This window comes from Anoplopoma fimbria, chromosome 13 (genome assembly GCF_027596085.1).
Source record: "Anoplopoma fimbria isolate UVic2021 breed Golden Eagle Sablefish chromosome 13, Afim_UVic_2022, whole genome shotgun sequence".
Taxonomy (NCBI): domain Eukaryota; kingdom Metazoa; phylum Chordata; class Actinopteri; order Perciformes; family Anoplopomatidae; genus Anoplopoma; species Anoplopoma fimbria.
This window is the reverse complement of record NC_072461.1, coordinates 12,205,720-12,227,447: the sequence shown is the minus strand read 5'-3', so window position 1 is coordinate 12,227,447 and position 21,728 is coordinate 12,205,720. Positions and strand designations below refer to the sequence as shown.

The 21,728-nt window shown below is 41.7% G+C and overlaps 1 protein-coding gene across 1 annotated transcript in view; it reads right to left on the bottom strand.

Moving 5' to 3' along the window:
- Positions 1-296: 296 nt before the first annotated feature.
- Positions 297-21,728, bottom strand: part of unc5db (unc-5 netrin receptor Db) — a 195,478-nt gene continuing 174,046 nt past the window's right edge. Inside the window, exons 13-17 of the mRNA XM_054610379.1 lie at positions 20,073-20,300; positions 14,034-14,183; positions 9,822-9,986; positions 7,086-7,264; positions 297-3,780 (exon numbers count right to left, since the gene is read on the bottom strand). Coding sequence (XP_054466354.1) covers positions 3,519-3,780; positions 7,086-7,264; positions 9,822-9,986; positions 14,034-14,183; positions 20,073-20,300 — 984 coding nt within the window. The 3' untranslated portion in view covers positions 297-3,518. The remainder of the gene's footprint in view (positions 3,781-7,085; positions 7,265-9,821; positions 9,987-14,033; positions 14,184-20,072; positions 20,301-21,728) is intronic.

Here is a 21,728-nt window from a genome sequence, read left to right as displayed (position 1 = left end):
CAGAATTACTCTGTGTCTTTATTTATGCTCTTCCATACTTACACTTGCTATTTTGAGTGCATGATTGTTTTGACAAAGTATGGCAAAATGCTGTGAACTATGAGTACCAGGATGGTGTACTCATAATGAAGAAAAAGTTGAGTGTGGAACACTAGACTCCTCGATGGTCGCCATCTTGGCTAGCTATTAGAAGGGGAGGGACCACCAAACTTTTGTAAATGGCGGCGTATTTTCCAACTCACATGAAACAGGGGGCAAACACACAAACAAATAAAAGTAAAATCACGTTCATTTTTATTCAGTTTTAATACAATTCAAGTCAAGTAAGCAAACAAGCTGGCAGATATTTTGGCTGGCAACAATCACGGTCAAATGTTGGCGATACTGGTCCTTCCAATTGCGATTTGCCAATAAAAAGAATAAGAAGCGGTCAAATATTGCGTAAGTCTTTCTGGTAAGTGCATAACAGCCAGACCTCACTACCCTTTTAAAATTTACGCACAGCGCAAGTACATCATGTGTACACTGTGTACTACATGGAAGTGTACTGACGGAAGTGTCCGAATTGAGACACAGCATTAGTCTAGCTAGCTTATAGCAAGTAGAGGCAGCAGCCAAATGGAGTGTGTTGTACCGTGGTTTTACCCCGGGCAAACATGTTATCACTGTGGGCAGAGACGTGTAAATTACACTAACTTTCCCCCAAAAGTTAGTGTAACGTTGTGTGACCAAATCCCAGAGGAACAGACGGAGTACTGTGGTCACAAACGAGGCTAATCTCCATGTAGCACACCAACAGACAAAGGTGAAGATGTGGGATTCAGTGTTAGTATCAAATTTAAAAATATTTTCCCTACTGCTGTCAGTCAGCTCTTTTTAGAAGCGAACATATATAACCTGCATCTACGGCTCCACCCCTGTCTGTGATATGCTATGCTGGCTAGCTATCATCTGTTTAAATAATAAAAATGAGCTAATCATTTAGCCTACATTTCAGGAAACCAGATACGTATAAACTATAAGTCTACTTGTTTTTTTTACTCATCCAGAGATATCTGGTTCACAGTATAATGGAGGTGAATGGAATTTCAAATTTAACAGTACGTTCTGTGGATTTTCCGGAGTAACCGGGACATTGTTTCTGGAATATTTACTGTTAATTATTTATAATGTAACCTCTCAATATGTTAAGCACCCCAAATTACATTCTGTTTATTTAAGATGGAGGCAGATATCTCAGAGGCCAAAATCTTAAAAAGTATTTGCATGGATAGATGCATCCAGGAATAGGAGAGAGAATATGTTCTTGCATAATTTGGGTGGCCTTATTTACCCAGCATGCTTCTCTCTGCCAGAGTCAAGGCAGAGGTCAGGTTGTTTGTGATACAATATGTAAACCTTGCAGCAGCATGAATGCTGGATGTTGTTTCTGAATGTATTTAATGTAAAAAATTGAAATCCCTATGTGTATTTTCTGGTTTTCAGGTAAATTCATTTTTATCTCGATAGCAGGTGTTCCTAAATAGCTGGCTAAAGCTTGACTGGTTCAGTTGGGCACAATAACAAAATCAGAGAATGATTTAAAGGGCCAGCATTTTGGGGGATCTATTAGCAGAAATGGAATATAATATTCAGAACTATGATTTCATTTTTGTTAAATAACCTGAAACTAGGGGAGCAGGTCCTCTTCAGGGAGTGCGCCGTATGGCACCGCCATGCATCTACAGTAGCCCAGAATGGACAAACCAAACACTGGCTCCAGACATTAAGGTTTTCACATAAGCTGAAAGCCACCGTAGTACACTCTTGTGAAACTCTGTTAACGTGAGCCGCAGAGTGCAGAACCATGGTACCGCCAGCCCCTTATTCCGTCGCTCCTAAAGAAGAGTTTATTATGGTACGGAAGGCCTTTGAGAGAGGCGAACGGCGTTTCCACGGGTTTGCATTCGGCGGCTAACGTTGCCACAGTTTTGGAAAGGAAGGAATAAGCGGAGAGTTATTCAGTTGGTTGTTATCCAAATCCTAAACAGTTTACCTTTAAGTTTCAATGTTAAACCGATTTTGTTAAACTCTGTTGCATCTTCCTTTATCATGATTCAACTCGGAATATCAATCAGTACTATATGCCAGCAAATATAATTTACCTCAGTGGTTGACACAAAATATGTTTTGCTTTTTTGATTTCAAGCTCAAATGCCAGAAGATTCTTCCCCTCATCATTCTCTCACTATGATCTGTGTTTTTTTTTTTACTTGAACAGATATGTAACCATCAGTATTCCTTTTATTTTGTTTGTTTGTTGAACAATATGTTAACTTACAGTCTGTGTGCAAATGACCACTGCGGCCATGAAATATCAATGTGGGTGGCTACATGTGTGTTTGGTGTGAGGGAGGGGTTAGTTGGTGGTGGAATCAGCCGGGTGTGTCAGGGACTGATATGAGGTCTGTGTGACGGGTGTTAACGGGGGAATTGTGTGATAAGACGCGGCATGTGCTCCCTGCCGTGCCTGGAAATTATGTTTAGTTGCTTCCTTCCTCTTTATCGCTTGGCGGAGGAAACTGTAATGAACTGTAATGCCACGGTTAGAAATCTCACTCTCACTCACTCTGCCACATTACACCACAACCATGTTTTTTTTTTTTTGTCCATAGCGTATAACACATAGGAAGTCAAAATTAGACTTGGGCTCATGTTGTATTTTTAACATTTTTTTTGAGTAAGTGATCATACAGCACTGGTTGTCTATCAGAAGTGCTTAACTCCCTTTTGACTAGATTTTTAGAATTTTTTTCAAGAGATGAAAATGGGAGAATTTCAAGATACTTGGCTTTGAAAGTTCACAATCACAACATTAAAGCAATCAGCAGCTTCCTTTTAAAAATATAATATTGGAACGTCGATAAAGTAGCTTCTAAGTCCTCATTCATTCTTTGACACGGGGAAACAATAAGACATTATATCAGGTGTCTCTGAAATGATGCCACAGTTGTATCACCTTATTTGCATATGAGAACTTCGATGCAAATATGTCCAGCTGCCGTGTGGACCACTGGGGAAAAGGAGAGGACGCGGTAGGGGCAGTCCCACGGGGGCAAAAAAAGCTTCTCCCATCTCTGCTAACACAAATTCAGAAAAAACTATAATGTGAACTCAAAGTTGGGTAATACCCAACTCTCACCTTCTGAGCTAGAAAATAAATATATATGGAGGGGTAGCTTTTACTTAAAAAACAACAAATACATAAAAAATGAATTTAAAATGGAGTGGCAAGGCAGAAAAAAAGATTTACAGTCCATCCTCAGACAGATTCTTAAAAGAGAGGGGTAGATCCACAGCGGGTACCGGCTCACCTCCATCTGTTAGAATTTGGTCGGCCTGTTGACCACTCCCGCCTTCTACTCGCAACCTCTTGACCTTCCAGCTCACGGCCACAGTGTGTCGTCCATCACCGGCTGTGTGCGTCCGCAGACGTATGCCTCAGTTTGTCAGTGTTCACTGTCACTCTCTCCTTCCTCTCAGCCCGTATATTCTGGAGCAGAGTCCTCCGCCGTCTGATTTGTTAGCGTGCCCGTTCCACACACGCCGCCCGCTTGTTCGTGATTGAAGTCGGACTCTGGCTCGTCCTGGTCCTTGGGGGAGCTTTTGGAGTGGATCTTGCCGATCTCCTCGAGGGCGCTGGCTAGGGAGTCAAGGTCAGCGGTGTCCTGGTGGCGAGCCTCCCACAGGCTCAGGATGACCGCCGACGGACTCCGCTGCTTTGCAAAGTAACCCAGGTTTCTGTAAAAGGAGCACACGGAGATGGATCAAAGAACTGCACAAGAAGAGGTCACTCTTCAGGGGCAGAACACAGGGAACATTACAAATGGCTTATGCCTTAAAAGACAAGAGTCAAACTGGTTCTGTAAATAACTAAAATTGTTCTAATTTCTTTTGAGAAAGAATGTAGTTGAGGTTGATTTCCATGCACACAAAACAATGGAAATGAGGACGAAATAATGCATCTGTTGGGACTATTTTCAGCCATGGATTGATACACAATTGGTGCTGAAGTGAGTAGTGTAGGACAGGCTTGGGAAGCGATGGGAGAAAAAAGCGTAATTAGGATTGAGGAAAAAAAGTAACTGCAATCAGTTACAGTTACAGAAAAGCAGTCAATTCTACAAAATAAATTAAAATATAAAGTTGTAGCAACAGTCCAGCAAGGTAGCCGTCATGCACAGGTAAACCCAGGGGATGTAGCCTACTTTAGAAAAAAATGCTTTCACTGGGGGGAAATTTCCCCAATATTTTGCATGTCAAGCAGACAAGTGGAACAACAGCACAACACACTGCAAGTTAGTGAAAAGCAGGATGGTCTGAGCACTTTCCACTTCATCAACATTATTGTATTTGCTGACTGGTAAAGCGTGGAAAGACGGCTCGTAGGAAATGAGCGAACCGCTTCAAATGTCTGGTCCAGCAAACAGAATATGGGACACACCGGGAAATTTAAATGTAGAGTTTAACAATTTAAATGTAGGATTTAATAAATATGGGTATTGCTGCTGCTCCATGTTTAAAATCTGATAACACTAATGTGTCAAATGATGAGTCCCTGGATGATGACGGCCTTTTCACAGCTGGAAGGCAGAACTTTCACTGCACTGTGATGATGTCCTCCTTTCCTGCTTGACCCAAGACATATTGGTCACATTTCAGCGTGTTTCCTTTATGTTGTCTTTATTTGCATATTTAATATTGACCTAATCCAAAAACGAATCGTAAAGTAATCAAGTTATATTTCTTTAATATTTGGTTTTTGGTTACTGACTACATTTTCTAACAGGTAATAGGTAATTGTTGTGAAAGAGAATAAACTGTGGTAATGAAAGCACAGGTCAACCTGTGAAACGGTGTGGCTCAATGATGTGTTTTTAATAACAGACAATATATCAAATGATATCTATATGTGATATCTACCAGTCTGCTGTAGCCAGTGCACTGTACTTGTCCGTGTTCTGCTGGGGGAGCAGCCCTGGAACCAACAGACTTAATAAAGTGATTAGGAAGGCTGGCTCTGTAATTGCCTGCAAACCAGACTCCTTTGAAGTTGTGTTGGAGAGGAGGACACTGAACAAACTGTTATCCATTATGGATAATCCCGACCACCCTCTCCATCACATACCGGACAAACAGCGGAGCACTTTCTCTAAAAGACTGATCCAGCTTCACTGAAACAAGGACGGATACAGGAAACTTTTGCTGCCCAAAGCTCTAACCCTCTACACACCTCACCTCTGTCTTACTTTACTCACAGCTTTATCATTTCTGCCGTCTTGATTCCTCGAGTTCTGCATTTTTGCCGTTGGCAGCTTAGTTTAGTACAAATACAACTGAACGCTGAGGCATTTTTAGTTGACGGAAATGGTCTAACCTTACTTTTGTGAAGTGAAAACACACCGTGAAAGGCGTTAAAGTTCTAAGTCCAAAACAGCCGGAAAACTCCCAGACCGAGCAACACTGTGGTAGCGACCTGTCAATCACAAGGAAGCCCCGCCCTAAAGCATACCCTGCTTTATGGTCTATTAAATTTGACTACTAAATGAACATCATGCTGTATTGAAGAAGACTTGAAACTAGAGATTGAGACCATACACTCATGTTTACAATGTTTACTGAGGGAATAAATCAAGAGAGAAGTAGAGTCATGTTCTCATTACTCTGGTAGTAGTATGGTATATTTATGTATTCTAATATATTCTATATATTGTGTATTCTATTTGTATATATATATATATATATATATATATATATATATATATATATATATATATATATACTTACTTGTTACATGGATAACATGTTGCTCAAACACAATAACTCACCAAATTGGGATCTATAAAGTCCATCCATCCATCTACTCCCCTACCCAACTTTGATGTGTCTATCGTTGGAGATGAAGCTTTGAGTAATTTAGGCCAGATAGGGCATTAAGTGATTAGATTTTTAAATACCACAAATTACATTTACATGCTGTAAATAACAAATTAGTGTTACGTTATTTTGCCCAGGGTGAAGTGATTAACATTTCAAATAAAGATTACATTTTAAATGGGATTTATATTATGAAAACATAATATAATTGTATCTATTACAAAGTATACCTTATTAAAGATTGCACTGTTTAAAGACATGGCCTCACTCTAAACATCAGTCCTAAATCAATGCTAAAGAAAATCTATATTTGTCCTTGGGTCCCCTTCACTTGACTATTATAAAATCTACTTATCATATCTGTCTGTAAATAAAAAATGATTTAACACAAATTGTCTTGGTGCAGTAAACAAAACCATCTGGTTCTACATGTAGACAAAACAAAAGGTATGACCTTTTAAGATTATCAAAAATATAGAGAATAAATTAGCATCAAAAAATGATGATGTAATTACTGGCAAACACAGTCTGGTTCCGATTTAATTATCAGGTGCTGCCAGAATTAAAGAAAGAGAGCTCGTTGCTTTTGCGGTGCAGTGTCTCCATGTATCATGTGGATCTGGATCCAGTTGGGGGCAGTGTTTCACTGCCGCTCCCTGATGCTGCTTCTTAAGAGGAAAAACAACAAGCCACATAAAAGGCTGCAGCCATTGGTCACATCGGGCTCAGTTCAAAGCCACCCCAACTTGGACAGGAAAGCTTATCTGGATGATTTGGAATCCCGAAGGACTCTTAGATACCAGCGTTTCATGAATCATGCACTTAACAGGAGATTATGGCTGCCACGGGATCAGACCAAGCAAACACAACAACTAGATCGAGTAAATATTAGTTTCTCATCATTAATGCATATTATTATTTGATAAAGAAAAGGACAAACAAGTGATGAACAATATATGTTCGACAGACCCTGACAGACATTTTAAAGTTGCATTTGATTATACACTGTTCCTTTTAAGCCTATGGTGTTATAAGTACAAAAGGTAGCTCCGTGTAAAGCTCGCAGCAAGGTATCATTATCGCCAGCGTTTGTTCGCGGCGAGGCCATTACGGAGAAAAAATATGCAGACATCATGTCATCTCAGAGAGGATGGACATCACACGCTCACCGATCTAAGTGGAGCTTCTGGGCTAAGAGTTGCCAGTCCTTGCCCTTGGCGTTGGCAGTGTCGAAGGTGGCACAGATCCTCTGGCGGATGGACGAGGGGATTTTGAAGGCCTTGGGCCCCGTCTGGGACGTGACGGTGCAGTCTGTCTGCATAAAAAATGGAACGGACTCTTTTTCAGTCTGGAGGAACAGAACAGAACAGAAAACAGGCTGAAATTAGACCAGGGTCGGATAGGATTTTAGCAAATGTGGCTTTGTGCTTGTTGTAACCAGCTTGGACAGCCCAGATGGATTGGGTTCACTGGGTCAGGACAATTCAGACAGTTAACATTTAAAACATCAGTGTATAGCGTGTTAGCAGATAAGACAAAGGTGGTGGTGGTTAGCGCTGGAAGGTATCAAAATAAAGCAATACACCACTCTGATTCTATCTGTAGATTGGCATACATTCAAACCCGTGGACTTACAATGTGGCTTTAACTGTTTGATGTTTCCTCCTTTGGGTCCCAAGAGGCTGTGGTCAGTTTGAATTCAGATCAGATCTGACCAACAAGGCTGGTTTGCACACATCTGAACGCCCCCCCTCCTCCTCTTTCATTGGTCAGGACCACTCTAACCCAGCTCACTCATTGGCTAACCAGCTTGTTATTTTTCACTGATTGGCTCAAACTGTTACTTCCACTATACTCAACATAGCTTCAAAGGCACCCATCACAGTATTTAACCATATTGCACATATCAAACTCTGCTCTCCTGTGATCAAAAACAATCCAAGCTTACTACATCCTTTGTTCTACTTCTACAAAGGGAGAATTCAACACAAAATCAATAATACACATTTTCCCTCCTACCTGGAGTGCTATTCATCAATCCAGATTGTTTTGGTATGAGTTGACGAATGTTGGAGATATGGTCCGTAGAGACCAATATAATAGAACCAATTATCCCTTTGCTTGTGGTGCTCAAAGCGCCAAAATAATACATTTGAAAAGCTCAACAGCAACGTCTCTTTCCAGAAATCATGACCCGGTTACTCAAGATAATCCACAGGCCGTGCCATGAAGGAACTACTTTCTTTCTACCAAACTAAAACTGCCTACCATATCAACATCCAGAATAAAGTCTGCACCTACTTCTGGCCAATATCTCCAACACTTACACCACAAATGATCCAGATTGATAAGTAGCAGTACAGGTCAAAGGAAAGATTGTTGGAGGAATCACATTTTTGATTTCTGTCCCTTTGAGGCCACCTTCCAAGCCTACAGGTGATCTAGTGTTTGGCCCAAGGGACTTACGGTGGAGTATTACTGTACTTTTCCCAATTGCGTCATGTTTTCATGCTGGCTGTGACTTTTCCATATCTGGCCCTTCAACATTCCATCATTGACTCTCGATAGAAGAACAGCGCCCTCCTTCTGTTATGGTGTCACAGTACAGCAGTTATCCAACTGCACCACCAGCAGTTTCAGTAGACATGCTAGATAGCTGGAGCATATATGTCACCTCCTGATGTTACTTTTAATTCTTATTTTACTGGCAGACCAAGAAATCCTGGCCACAGTTGAATGGAGCCGAAACAAGAAAAACCTGTTGTCAGCTGGGGATTTCTTCATTGTCTGCCAGTAAAATAAAACACTTTCTTTGTCAGGGCTGATTGATCGTTCCCTCTGCACGTGACCAACACCTTGGCTGCAATGAAAAAGTGTATTGATAATGCATCAGGTCTCTGTGGACTGGTAGGGAACTGTAACATCACTCAATGTTTCTTAATAACACATCAAATCATGATGAACCAGCTCCTATTGTTAACATAATGGTAACCATCATTAATCAACGTGACAATTTGCATTTTCATTTGCCAATTTTCTGGAAATCCGGCTAATATTTTTGCTGTGATGGAAACTTAATGGCTCGTGTTGGCGTGGAGCGCCTCTAGAACCGCTGTGTTGGTGCTCTGTATGTAAATGTTATTGATCCGACTTGGCGACCCTCAATGTAAACCACAGTGTAGACTCCCCTCCTCAAAACGGTCACGTGTGTTTACTGTTTGTGTGTGCGTGTGCGTGTGTGTGTGGTGATGATTTGTATTCCGCTCACAGCTCCTATAAACGCTTTTATTTCTTCCTCCTATCCGTCAAAGCCCAAACTAATCATGAGGATCGGATTAAAAAAAACATAAAAAAAAGTAATTACAAATAATATTTCACCTGCGTCTGACTGCAGTATGTATGAGTTTTGGTGGCCTTGAGGTGTGACAAGCACGTTTGCGACTGCTTCTGAAAAAAAGCGGCTGGGTAAAATCAATGAGTAACACTCTCTCCTGGCTTAACAACTGCTGTCAAGGTGCTCTTGAGTGAGGGTTTCTACCTCCTAGCTGCTCCAGTGGAGCTACTCAGCGGCTCGCAGGTGTTAATGCATGTGAGTGCGATGCAGGCTATGTGTCTGGAGCTCCCTGGACGAATAAAGGTTAAAAAGTGTGTGCGGTAAACGTGGTGAACAGCTGGATGTCTGTTGTCTGTGTTTACCATAAATCTGTGAAGAAAGAGAGAGAAAGTAAGAGTGTCCTCCTCCTCGCTCTATTAATACACAATGCAAGCTCAGGAGAGCTGGCCCCTGCTTGTCACTGGACACACTCCAGGAAGGTTATATAAAGGTTGAGCGAGAAAGCGAAACGTCCCCCAGCACCACCACCACCACCACCCCCCCTCTCTCTCCCGCAGCTCCAGAGCCTCACCTCGGCCACGGCCGTGTAGACCTGCAGAATCTGTTCGTGGCCTTTGACCTGGCGCACGCTGATTTTGCAGGAGAGCTGGGCGGTGGCAGGGCTGTATCTCTCCAGAGAGAAGGCACAGTGCAGGGGCTGCTGGTTGCTGCACCACACTTGAGGGAAGGAGAACTCCTGAGGAGGAAGAAGGAAAAAAGAGAAGGATAAAAGGAAACTGTGTTGCAGAGATGGTGATATGATAAATGGTAAATGGACTGTACTTGTAGAGCGCTTTTCTAGTCCTAAAACTACTCAAAGCGCCTTAACACTACATATCATCATTCACCCATTCACACCCATTCATACACTGATGACAGGGGCTACCATGCAAGGTGCCACCTGCCCATCAGGACTATCTAAGCATTCACACCAAGCAATTTGGGGTTAAGTGTCTTGCCCAAGGACACGTCGACATGGATGTGGCCTTGGATCATCCACCAATCTTCTGATTGAGGGATGACCCGCTCTACCTTCTGAGCCCCGGCCCCGAGCATGCTAACCAGCTAGCCCTTAGCCCTTCCCGTCTTGCAATACAGCATTTGATATGTTTGTTTGTCGGCTAGAATCCAAAAGTGGCAGAAACGAGAAAACTACCCATATTTTTGTTTTCATCCACCCTGCCACCAGGACACCACTTGGCCGGGAGGAGGTGGGCGCCTACTCCGGGAGACGGACCTTCAGTTGGTGGCTAGTTGTAGCAATTAGCATTCAGCCAGCGAAAAACCGCAGCGCAGGGCCACTTAATGGTGAGGACGAAATGAAAATACAATTCGTTCCTTTGTCATTTCTGCCCTTTGGATTTAAGACTATAAACAAATTACCATTGCATACAAACATGATTGCGTATTATTGTATTAGTTTGAATCCATTATATCATGCGTAACCTATTCCTATACAGGGTCAGCTGACATTGACCACAAGTCACTCTCTCGCCTCCAACTAGTTCAGAAGGCAGCAGCTCGGCTTCTCACTGGTTTTAACAGACGACATCCCATCACCCTGATCCTGGCTTCTCTTCATTGGCTCCCTGTTTGTTTTAGAATTGATTTTAAGATTTTACTGATCACTTTTAAAACACATCTGGATCTGGCCCCAAAATATAAAGCAGAAATGTTGACCCCTTATGAGCCAGCCCGCAGCCTTAGATCCTCAGGTGGGGCCCTTCTGGCTGTTCCAAAGTCGAGGTTAAAAACTAAAGGTGACCGTGCTTTTCCCATCAGGACCCCCTCGGCTTTGGAACGACCTGCCAGAGGAGATAAGGCTCACAGAATCAGTCATTTACAGACTGGCTTCCATGTGATGTCGTCGCGTTAATGCTTTATTTTTATTATTGGTTTTACGAAATGATTTACTATATTATTTTACATGTATTTAATTATTTTTTGTTAATTTCTATAATACCCATTGGTTTTACCGTGTTTAATATTGTACTGTTTATGTGGGTTTGGGGCTCATTTATAAGCTTTCTGTTGTTTCATTGCCTTGCTTTTTCTGCTTTGTCTGTCAAAGCACTTTGTAAACTATATAATATTTATATTGCTATATAAATAAAGTTATTATTAGTGGGTGAAGGCAGGGACAGACAAGCGTACACCCTCACATTCACACCTACGGGCAATTTAGGGTCATCGGTCAACCTTAGCTGCATGAACAACCCACGCTAACTCGGCAAGAAGATGCAAAGGTCGTCCATTGAACCCAGACGCCTTGCTTGGTCCTGTTTGTTAGCATTTTTTTTTCTTTTTATTTACAACCGATGGCTGTACATGTAGATTGTATGGACCCGGTATTAGAGGTGAACTGTCGCCTCCTACGAGTTTGACGCATGGAGCCAGGAATGGCACATTGCACCCTTTACATATGCTGTAAATGAAATACCTCAGCTCCCATGTCTACATGTGACCACACTGGCACATGAGCGGCCACACGCACACACGGCAAGATAAAAGTTGGTTTTGAAGTCTCAGTGGTTCCACAGCTTGATAGATCATTTGCATTGAAAATAACTGTTGCTGATGAGGGGAAGAAGAAATCCATTTACAAATTCAGCCCGATACCGTCGTACAGTGACTCTGATAGCAGGGGCTGCTTATAAGCCATATATGTGGTAATATGAGGGAAAGGGGAAAAAGAATGCCTTTGATGTATAATTAATTTCCAAAGAACGGGCACATCTGAGGGGGGAAACGTCCTTGACCTCTGCAGGACTCCGTCTCGGCCATATCAAAAGTGACCTGTAAACGATTCTTAGTGAAGACGGCGGCATTAAAAAGCGCCGGCCGGTGTGCCTGCTGATGACTTAACCCTTTTTGGCTTTGATCTCGGCTGCCCGGTGCAGCTCACAGCAGCAGATAATGGAGTCTGGGAGCGGCGATGGAAAGAAGCGGAAGAGGGGGAGGAGGGGTGATGGACGTGGGAAGCTAGGATGCTCTTTAGCACTAAAAGCTGACTTGATGTATGGCCCCGACGCTGGGCTATTATTCTACACCTGCTACGCCAAAGCAGGTCCGCGGTGCCTGCCTGCCATCCCAAGTCCCTCATAAATAAGGACAGCGAGGGGGTGGGTGTCTTTTGAAACGGAGCCCTCACCCTGCATCCAGGTCTGTAAGCAACAACAGCGTTACAGTGGGGACACGGCTCAGCTGCTCGGCGAATGGCAACAACAAGGTATAAAAACAGCATTCGCCGACCACCGCGGCACATTCAATGACTTCAATCTAATGCTGTTTGCATCTTAACGCTCCCTGCAAGCCAAACAAACACAAAGCCATTGCTCTCGAGTCACGTCCGTCTTTTCTGATCCTCAAGTGGGAAATGTGGGTGACGGTGGGATGCATGCTAAAAGAGCAGCTTTGAAGCGCAAAACGGTGCATATAAACTGAAATATAAAGCAATAAAATCCGCTGAATGTCATGAGCCGCTGGAAATCATCTTCATTAAGCCTTGTCTTCTTTGTAGGAGCCTACGTCACAACAATGGGGGAACAAACATTACCGCCTAACACTGCATTAAGGTTGTTTTATCACTTAGAATCACTTCAGATAAGCTGCAGTTTAGAAATAGTTCAGCCAAACCAAGTCAAATCAAGCACAAGCAAAACTACCAGTACCAGCAGCTTGTGTCTTATGTCAAAAAATGACTATGAATGCAATTTTTTACTCCTAAATGTTTTCTGCTTCCATAAAGAGAACTCCTATTTGATTGCATGTGGATTTAAACGAGCCCATCAGCGAGACGATTGGCTATTTGTTCTTGCTGATGGTCTTGTTCGCTTACGTAGATCATACAGAGGCATCAGCATTACATTGGGACTGTTTCATAACAAGTTAAAAACGTTTAGCAGTAACTTTAAATATTACATCAAATTAAATATGATTATTTAAACAGGCCCTATTATGCTATTTTCCGTGTGCATATTTGTCTCTCAAGTTACAGTTACAACATGTTTACATGCGTTAATGCTCATAATCCTCCTTGTTTTTCTCATCCTGGCTGTCCTGCAGCACCTCTTCTCACCCTCTCTCTGAATTGCTCCGTTGTAGCGCTTGCTCCTCCCTCCAGAAAGCAAAGTCTGCTCTGATTGGTCAGCTAGCCCACTCTGTTGTGATTGGTCAACGTTTGACGTCTTCAGCTCCGTCTCTCTCTTTTGTTGTTTAAGGGCCAAACTAGCCGGAAGGAGTTTTACGTCACTTCCGTTACATTATGACCGTTTCAGGGCCGTTTCAGGCAGCTCAGGAGCTTCTGAGGGGGAGGGTAACTCGTTTTAGGAGTGGACTTCAGGTTTTACACTCTACGAACCTTTTACATGTACAAAAATATATATCACACACTAAAGGAGAGTGAAAAAGTGGAAAAGCATAATAGGGCCACTTTAACTGAATTTTTTTTTTTTTTATCAATTATTAAAGAAAAGCTCTAATAAGAGATAATATACTGCCTGTTCATACTGAAAAGGGTTGGAGCACAGGGAGAGGAAGGTAAAATAAGTATAATTTTGTTCTTCGTGAGTGCCTTATTAGAGAGTGGTACTAGATAAACGTCACAGTAAAATACATCCCACAATACAAAGAGAATGTCTAACTAACAAGCTCAAACACACCCCTTTCTGGCAAATTATCACTTCAGTATCAGATCTATCTAAATTGAATATCTTGTTGCAGCTGTGAGTGCCGCCATGGTTACCTGACATGTGGTAAAGGGTTTGATGCTCCACAGGAACTGGGGAACATCTTGGATGGACACCTGGAGGCTGAAGGTGTTCGCTCGGAAAGGCAACATCTTTGGCTCCTCGAGGAGCTGACCCCCTCTGGTCTTCTCTGCGCCCACCACTCCCTGAAGGGGGGGAGGTAAAGGAAAGGAAAAAGGGAGAGAATGGAGGGAGGGGGGTCACAAAGGAAAAAGGGGATTAGAGAGAAAGAGAGTATAGAAAACAGAAACAGAGAGGGGAAAAAAGAGAAATGAAATGAATGTCAGAGCATGTGTACAGCCTTTGCATATCAGCAAAAAACACCTGTTGCTAATCCTTTCCTCTGTCACATCCACTAATTGACTTATCACAAATATTAACACAAAAAACAGGCCGCCAAGTAGCGCCGTCGAGTCTCCACTGAACAAATCATGCAACTCACGCTCGCATTAGCATCACATTTGCGGGCCTCAACGTGACAGATTGGAGCTCAAATGTAATGGTGGGGAAACGCATGCGTCAGGGGGAGGTGGGGAAGGAGGGAGAGGTGGAGGGGGCGGTGGGTTGTGTTGCAGAGACCATCTCCCAAATTGAATTTGCGATGATGAAAGAGCACTTTGATTGTCGCTCGCAGGTATTCTTCTGTCATCATTGTTCAGTGTCCCGGTGGGATGGTTCTGTGTCTGGCCCCGTCTATCCTTAGCCATCTCAATCACAAAAGGGAGAAGATGGGGAACAGAGCTGTGACTAATGCCAGGCCACGCTGATTGATTCTGAATAAGCGTCTGTGCGTGCAACAGCTTGGTTATGCATGCACGTTTGTGTGTGTGTGTGTGTGTGTGTGTGTGTGTGTGTGTGTGTGTGTTTGAGCGGTGTGTTTGCACTTTTATCACGCTTGTGTTTGCAGGAAAGTGTGCCTGTGTCGTGTTGCATATTGTTATCGCTGTAGGGGTGAAACAATCAACTGTTGGCGAAATGCAGATGGAAGACGCTCACATGAAAAACAAATGACGGCAGGGAACCTGAAAAATGGCGTTCGCCTCTGCCCAAAGTACAAAGCTGTTCTGACAGTGAGCAGTTGGACACTGTCGTTTCTGTCGGTTTCACTGTGTAGAATGTTGTAACGTACTTAGCTTGGATAACGTTTGCCCTCATTTGAAGCAGTCAATTTGCCTTGATAGAAGTTTTACAGGGATTGTGATTGTTGCTGATTTGCTCATTCACAAGGGGAAAGAACAGCCCTCTGACTGCGTTTGTGGTCTTGATTTCAGCGCTTTATTTTCTGTAGGTATAGCAACTGATGCTCTATGAGACCACCCTGAATCTAGCAACATCTAGCATGATTTTGCGCCGGCTATAGCTACTTTCCATTGAAAAATTGGCAACACAGCTTGGAGTACTTCTGTGTACGTGGATGGACATGAAAGTCAGTCTGAAAGCTGTCTACATTTGGTTGAAAAGCATTCAGGAGCTGTTTGTAATTGTCAAACCACACGAAAAGGGTGGACTGCAGCCCGAACTGCTCTGCCAAGCAAATAGCTTCTTGGTGCTCATGTGATAATTGAAAGTATTTAAATTAGGTAATTAATCTGAATCACAAAGATCAACATCAATAGCCCCATGCAGTTACAGTAAAATGACTAGCATCTTCACAGAGTTGGTGGTAACTGAAGCTTATCTATAAAGGGTTTCACACACAGACTTTCCAGTGATGGTGGCATATTAAATAACAAATATGGTCTATCTCTGTCACTTTGAAAGTCCCTGTCTGAACTTTTGAGGAATGCCTCTCTACCTTGTCGGTCAAAGCTTGCATACTTTCATTATTCTTTTTCTCTGTGCCATTGTTTTCCCTATTGTGTTCTTAGGTGCAAAGACAACATCTCTACTCTCCCACATGGATAATTGCAGTTAGATGCAGAAAAGGGCAAAACATTATGGGCCTGTAATGTAATCAGAGCAATATATTTTGTTAATCGGACCTTGAGACGGGGCAGATAGCAGTTTCAAGTGATAAGCACACAGATTTTTAGATAACTACCTTCACTTTAATGGCATTTTGATGATTATGTTACAGGATATTCTGGACACATTTAGAAGCAAAGGCTGTTAAAAAGTAGTTTCAAAGTCACTGCAGTAGTGGCAGCGTGTTTACTTCCACCCACAGCACAGTTTAGTCTGTACATTTAATTGCAATGACTGTGTGCTGAGCCACAAGGGTATCATAGTATTCAGAACCCTCTGTTATGCCAAACTGACATAAAACACACTCAGACGTGCAGTGGGGAAAAATACAACTAATGGCCAAAACATACATCTGAACCTACTGTATCATCCAGGAGGCTCCAGTGTTTCTGTGTTAATGAACATGTGAAATTAAACTTTGAAATAGGAATTTACTTTTCTCTAATTAGAGAATCTAGCTCCTATCACATTGCAACTCTCTGTGTCCTAAAGGAGGTGGTAGTGTACTGTCTAGACGTTTTTATTCATATTGAACTGTTAGCAGGTAAGCTTCAAGACAAAGACATATTTCTTGTTTCCACATATTGCTAAGCAGGTAGCTAACTTGGATGTATGATGTGGACATGTTTTAACGACAACTAAACTGCATTCTCAATTAAGTTTCGATGGAAACATATTTTATCCTGGATAACAGTCACCATTTTAATGTGCTTAAAGTTGTAAATTGATACAAAAACACAACAAAACAGGGTTATGTTCAAGCAGAAAAACTACTTGGTTAGGTTTAGTAAAGCATGGTTAGGCTTTACATAAGTATTATTGTTGGATTACTTACGTTACTTATTTTAAACATGTAACGCAATGTTTAAATTAGTCATAATTGACTTTTTGTTTCACACCGGACATGAATGGTGGTCTGCTGGGAGTAAGTATTTGTTTGACCAACCCATCCATCTACCTCACCTCCTCCTTCCACAGAATTTGATTAGAAAGGTATTTGTAATATGTCTAAAACAAACATAATCCGGGTCGAGAATACATTTTCCTCAAAATTGACAATTCAGTTTTGTTGTATGGGAACAAAACATTTTAGGAGACCAGGCTGCATGTCGCAATGTCAAAAATGATATATGCAACAATTAAAATAGTGGAAAACCAAATGTGAAGACCATTGTGTTCATCATTTTAAAGTCCTTTTTGTTGTTGTTGATGATGTTAGCTTTCAGGACTTAGAAATGATCCTTCGCCAAGGCTAAAAGCTAAAGGTTGAGGTGAACAGTACTTTCTGTTAGCATTTACGCTGGAATATAACGTCTGCCAGCAGAATACTAATATAGGTGGTATTTTCAGGTAGGAAGCTTTCATTAAGTCTCCAGTACTGAATGCTGTGACCTTGGAAATTGACTTGCTGCTGGAGAAAATCACACTAAATCAAAAGGTGTTATTTTACCGTGTTTTTATGTTTTCTTTGCTAATTTCAAAACGGGCATTAATCTGGATTTCATTATCCAGAACATTTCACTTGTTTAGAAGGTACTCTGATATTTCACAATGCTGCTGTCTCTTTTATAAGAGAAAATATCAGAAAGCTGCAAATCGTAACCCCTCCTTGGTCTCAGCAGAGGGAAATGTCTACCTCACACAAATGTTTGTGTTGCATGAGGCTTCCCGGTGATCCAGAACCCAGGCAGCGATTGTACCCGAGCTTGGAAAACACACAGCAGAGACACGGTGCTAACAGACAGGAGCCCGAGGGACCCGCAAAAGTCTGGCATCTGCTCGGCAGGCTGGAAATTCATAAACCAAATCCAGAACGCATTTTAAAGCCAGCTGCCGCCGACGGCTGTGACTTGACAGAGAGGCGGTCGGGAAGGCAGAGTCAGTCACGAGGCTCGCCGCGCTCTGTGCGGCTCGGTTCTTCTGTTAGTCTGGTCTCTCCGGGGAGGACGGGAGGCTTGGTGTTCACTGATCAGATCTCAATGCTTATAAAAAAAACCAAAAAACACTACAGGTAGCTGAAGGATTATCAAGTCAAAAAAAATCATTGGTTTGAACATTTGAATGGCAGTGATTACAGTACGGCAGCTCTTTGTCTCACTCTATTAAAACCTCTGGAAGAGAACCTGTCAGGCTGTGACAGAGACCCCACCATTGGCTGTGCAGTAGGGTTTATACAGTGGTAATGAATCTGCAATCACTCACATGGTTTAACCGGTGGAGAGCACACGCTGAGGTCCCTGCTGCCTCACACAGCCCGGCTAAAACCACATACACACAAGATGTTCAGTTTGAATTTAGGCCATGACCTACAATATGTTCTTCCTAATGCAGAAGATGGGGCTAAAGTGAAAATGTGCATCCTTATAGAACTACTCCTAAATTTGCTGGTTTGAATTCTGGACTTTTGGGGAAATGTGTAAGAAATGCTTTTCCCCTCTCTCTCTCTCTGTCTCTCTCCCTCTTTCTCTCAAATACAAAATAAAAAAATAATAAAAAACAATACAATAGTGGCATTAAATAAATCATTGATCTACGGTAGGTAAGCACAGGATCACATTGCTTACTTTGATGACCTGTTTACAAAAACATATTTTCTCACTTGCCTCTTGTGATATCAAGCCATGCTTCATGAGGCAAGTGAGAATCCAGATTTAGTTTTTAATTGCTAAGATTCTGAGATATTTATATATATATTATACTTTGAGATTTCTGTCTCCACCCTAATACACTGGAGATGAATGGAACCCTAATTGTTGGGGCTCACAGTTGGGAAAAATGAAATTCAAAAGCAAAATGTCTTTTGAGAATGAATGTCCTGTTCCCTCCGTGTGACCGTGTGCATTTTGGATAATCCAGACTGACCAGGAAGAGCATGTTGAATTTTCCAAATACCTTTTTTTCAGTGCATTCATTTAAGAGACGGATGATTTGAAATAAAACGTGAAACATGTTTCTCTGTCGTTGCCGTGAAATGCATGCTGTCATTAATTTAATTATTTTAGGGGTGCCACTACAAGCTGCAATCACTGACATATTATCACTTCATGAAGCTGATGTACCAAACGTGTTAGCAAACATTTGCCTATTTTCTTATCCAGCAGACAAAGAGCAACATTAGCATTCATTTGAACTCTTGTTTCTGGTCACCTGAGTAATGTCGGTTCAATATAAACTCTCCTTTTAGGCTTTATTTTAATCCTCTACCAGCTCTTGAAAGACATATTTAGCAAAAGTGGCGCTATGTTCCCCAGCTAGTCGCTAACCCTGCCAGTGTGCTGGTTTTTGCTAACTGTCCAGAGTTTAAAAAAGCTTTTTGCAGGAAGCAGCAAAAACAAGGCTCATGAGAACATGAGAATGGACCAAAAAAGTATAGTGGACAGCCATGAATCTACTGCATTGAGTTAAAAGAAGCTAAAGTGCTCTGTATAGAGCTGAGTGGAATGGAAGAGTCAGGCGATGATTCTCTCTGGGTTTGTGATACCGGTGAAATTACACATTTGATTGACACATTTAAGAATATAATGGTGTGGAATAACCTACATCTTTCAGGATTCGCATCACCAAATTCAAGCTCTGTGTAGAGTTTGTCCCTCCTAGGCTACTATTGGAAGCTTATGCAACACAGTCTCATGGCAGTTCCTTAAATAGTCACAAATGCAATCCACAGGTTATGTGCACGACTTTGTTTTCAGGACCACATCACGTTAAAAACTTTAAAGTTAAGTTAAAGCAACAAAACCACTTAGTTAGTTTAAGGAAAGACATCCTGGTTGGCCTTAATTTGTTTACGTACGGTTAGATTTAGTAAACAAAACCATGTAATTAGGTTAAGAAAAACTGTCACCAACAGTTTGGAAGACCCATACCATTTCATGACTATTTAACAATCTGCCATGATACCCGGCTGGTTTCTAACCTCACATTCGGCTCAAGGATCTACTAAAGCCATTATTATTGGCCACATTGTCTTCAGGAAGAAATGAGACTGTGCTGCTGGAAATAATCCCCCTCATTGGAGTAACCAAAAGGTAAAAAAATGAGCTTAACACCTAACCGGCGTCTTCCCCCACCTGAAAGGCGTGCGGCGTGTCGTCCACACAGTACACCCGCAGGTTGTAGCTCATGGAGCCGGCCTCCATGCTCCCGAACACAGCCAGCTTCAGCCTCTTGACGGCGGCCTGCGTCAGTGGCTCCCCCACCAGGGCGTACGAGCCCGGCTGGTCCAGAAGCAGGTGGCAGCTGGTCGAGTCCATCAGGCAGTAACAGGAAGTGCTCTCCTCATCCACCGACATCACTTCCTGCAGTGATGCACAAAGATGGTCGGCCATGAAGACACAGCTATCTCACAGATGTTGTTCTCAGCTAGAACATATCACATTCAGTATTCATCTACATAACTGCTGAGGCTAAAATGGATCACAAAAGATTAGCATTATATAAAAAATTAAACACTTGCTATAAACTTGCACTTGAAAGAGTATTATGTGTCATATCATTAACTATGAAAAAAAAAATATCCTGCACACTGTCAATCACTTGTACACAATTTATGAAAGTTTGGTTCTAAGACCTTCATCAGGTAAAATCAGAAGTGATTATTTGGTTCTTTACTACTATTCAAACTCAAAATGTACGTGGATGACTGCATATAGTTCACCAATGAACAAAAAGGAAGCAGTATGTCCAATGTTGGTATAAAGTTATATTTAAAGCTTGTTTGCATTGAAAGAGAAGCTATGATTAGACGAGCTCGGACACTGAAACACTGATCAGTTTATTTCATACAAATCTATGGGCACACATATCCAGTACATTGAACATTTGAACAAAAGTCAATCCATAAGTGAGTATATAATGATAGTCACTACTGTGAGCAAATGTCAAATATACTGCTTATGTATAATTCTTCACACATCCTTTATTAAATATAACGATAATGCAAGAATCTCTGTATGTGCAAGTGTGTGTTTTTCTGTGTGTGTGTTTGCATATCCCGAGAACCGTTCATCCAAACTTTATCTGCATTGACCAGACCTTAGGATGTGCAGCATCAAAGTTGGTGCAATTTGAACCCATGAAATGTTCAATCATTTTTTTTTAAATATGCCACTTACTAAAAGAACATCCAAAGGCTTATCATCTCCCAACATACAATTTGCAGTTCTTCTTCTGTTTCCATACAATCAACTCTTTGGGGTCTTTATGAAACATGTTTCTCGATGATGTTGAAACAAGTTTAGTCATATTTCATTTTAAGTCATGGAAAGTATTTTAATCTAAAACATGATAAGAAATTTACTTTATTATCAACAGAATGTTAAGTGTTGATGTTGTGTCAAATACATCCATGTCTTATGTTGCAGAGACATCTACTGAGATGAGCATGCTAACCAGTTAGCCTTGGCCCGCCCTGTCTTGTAATACCACTTGTACATTGAGAGGCTTGAGTCACTGTCTCTTGCCCAGCTGTAAGTTATTCTGTGGCCTTTTTTTGTTTTACTATAAGCAATGACTATAAATGTAGATTGTATGGACCCAGTAGTATAGGTGAAATACTCCCCCACCTTTGGTCAGAGTATGTGTCCATGCATTACAAATGATGCCTTTAAATGGAAATTAGTATAATAAACGGACTAAAACTCACAATCACCTGAGATCAACCTCCAATATTCAGAAACAGTCAGACATTATCTAACACACTGTTTGAGACTTCCTCTGATTGTGGT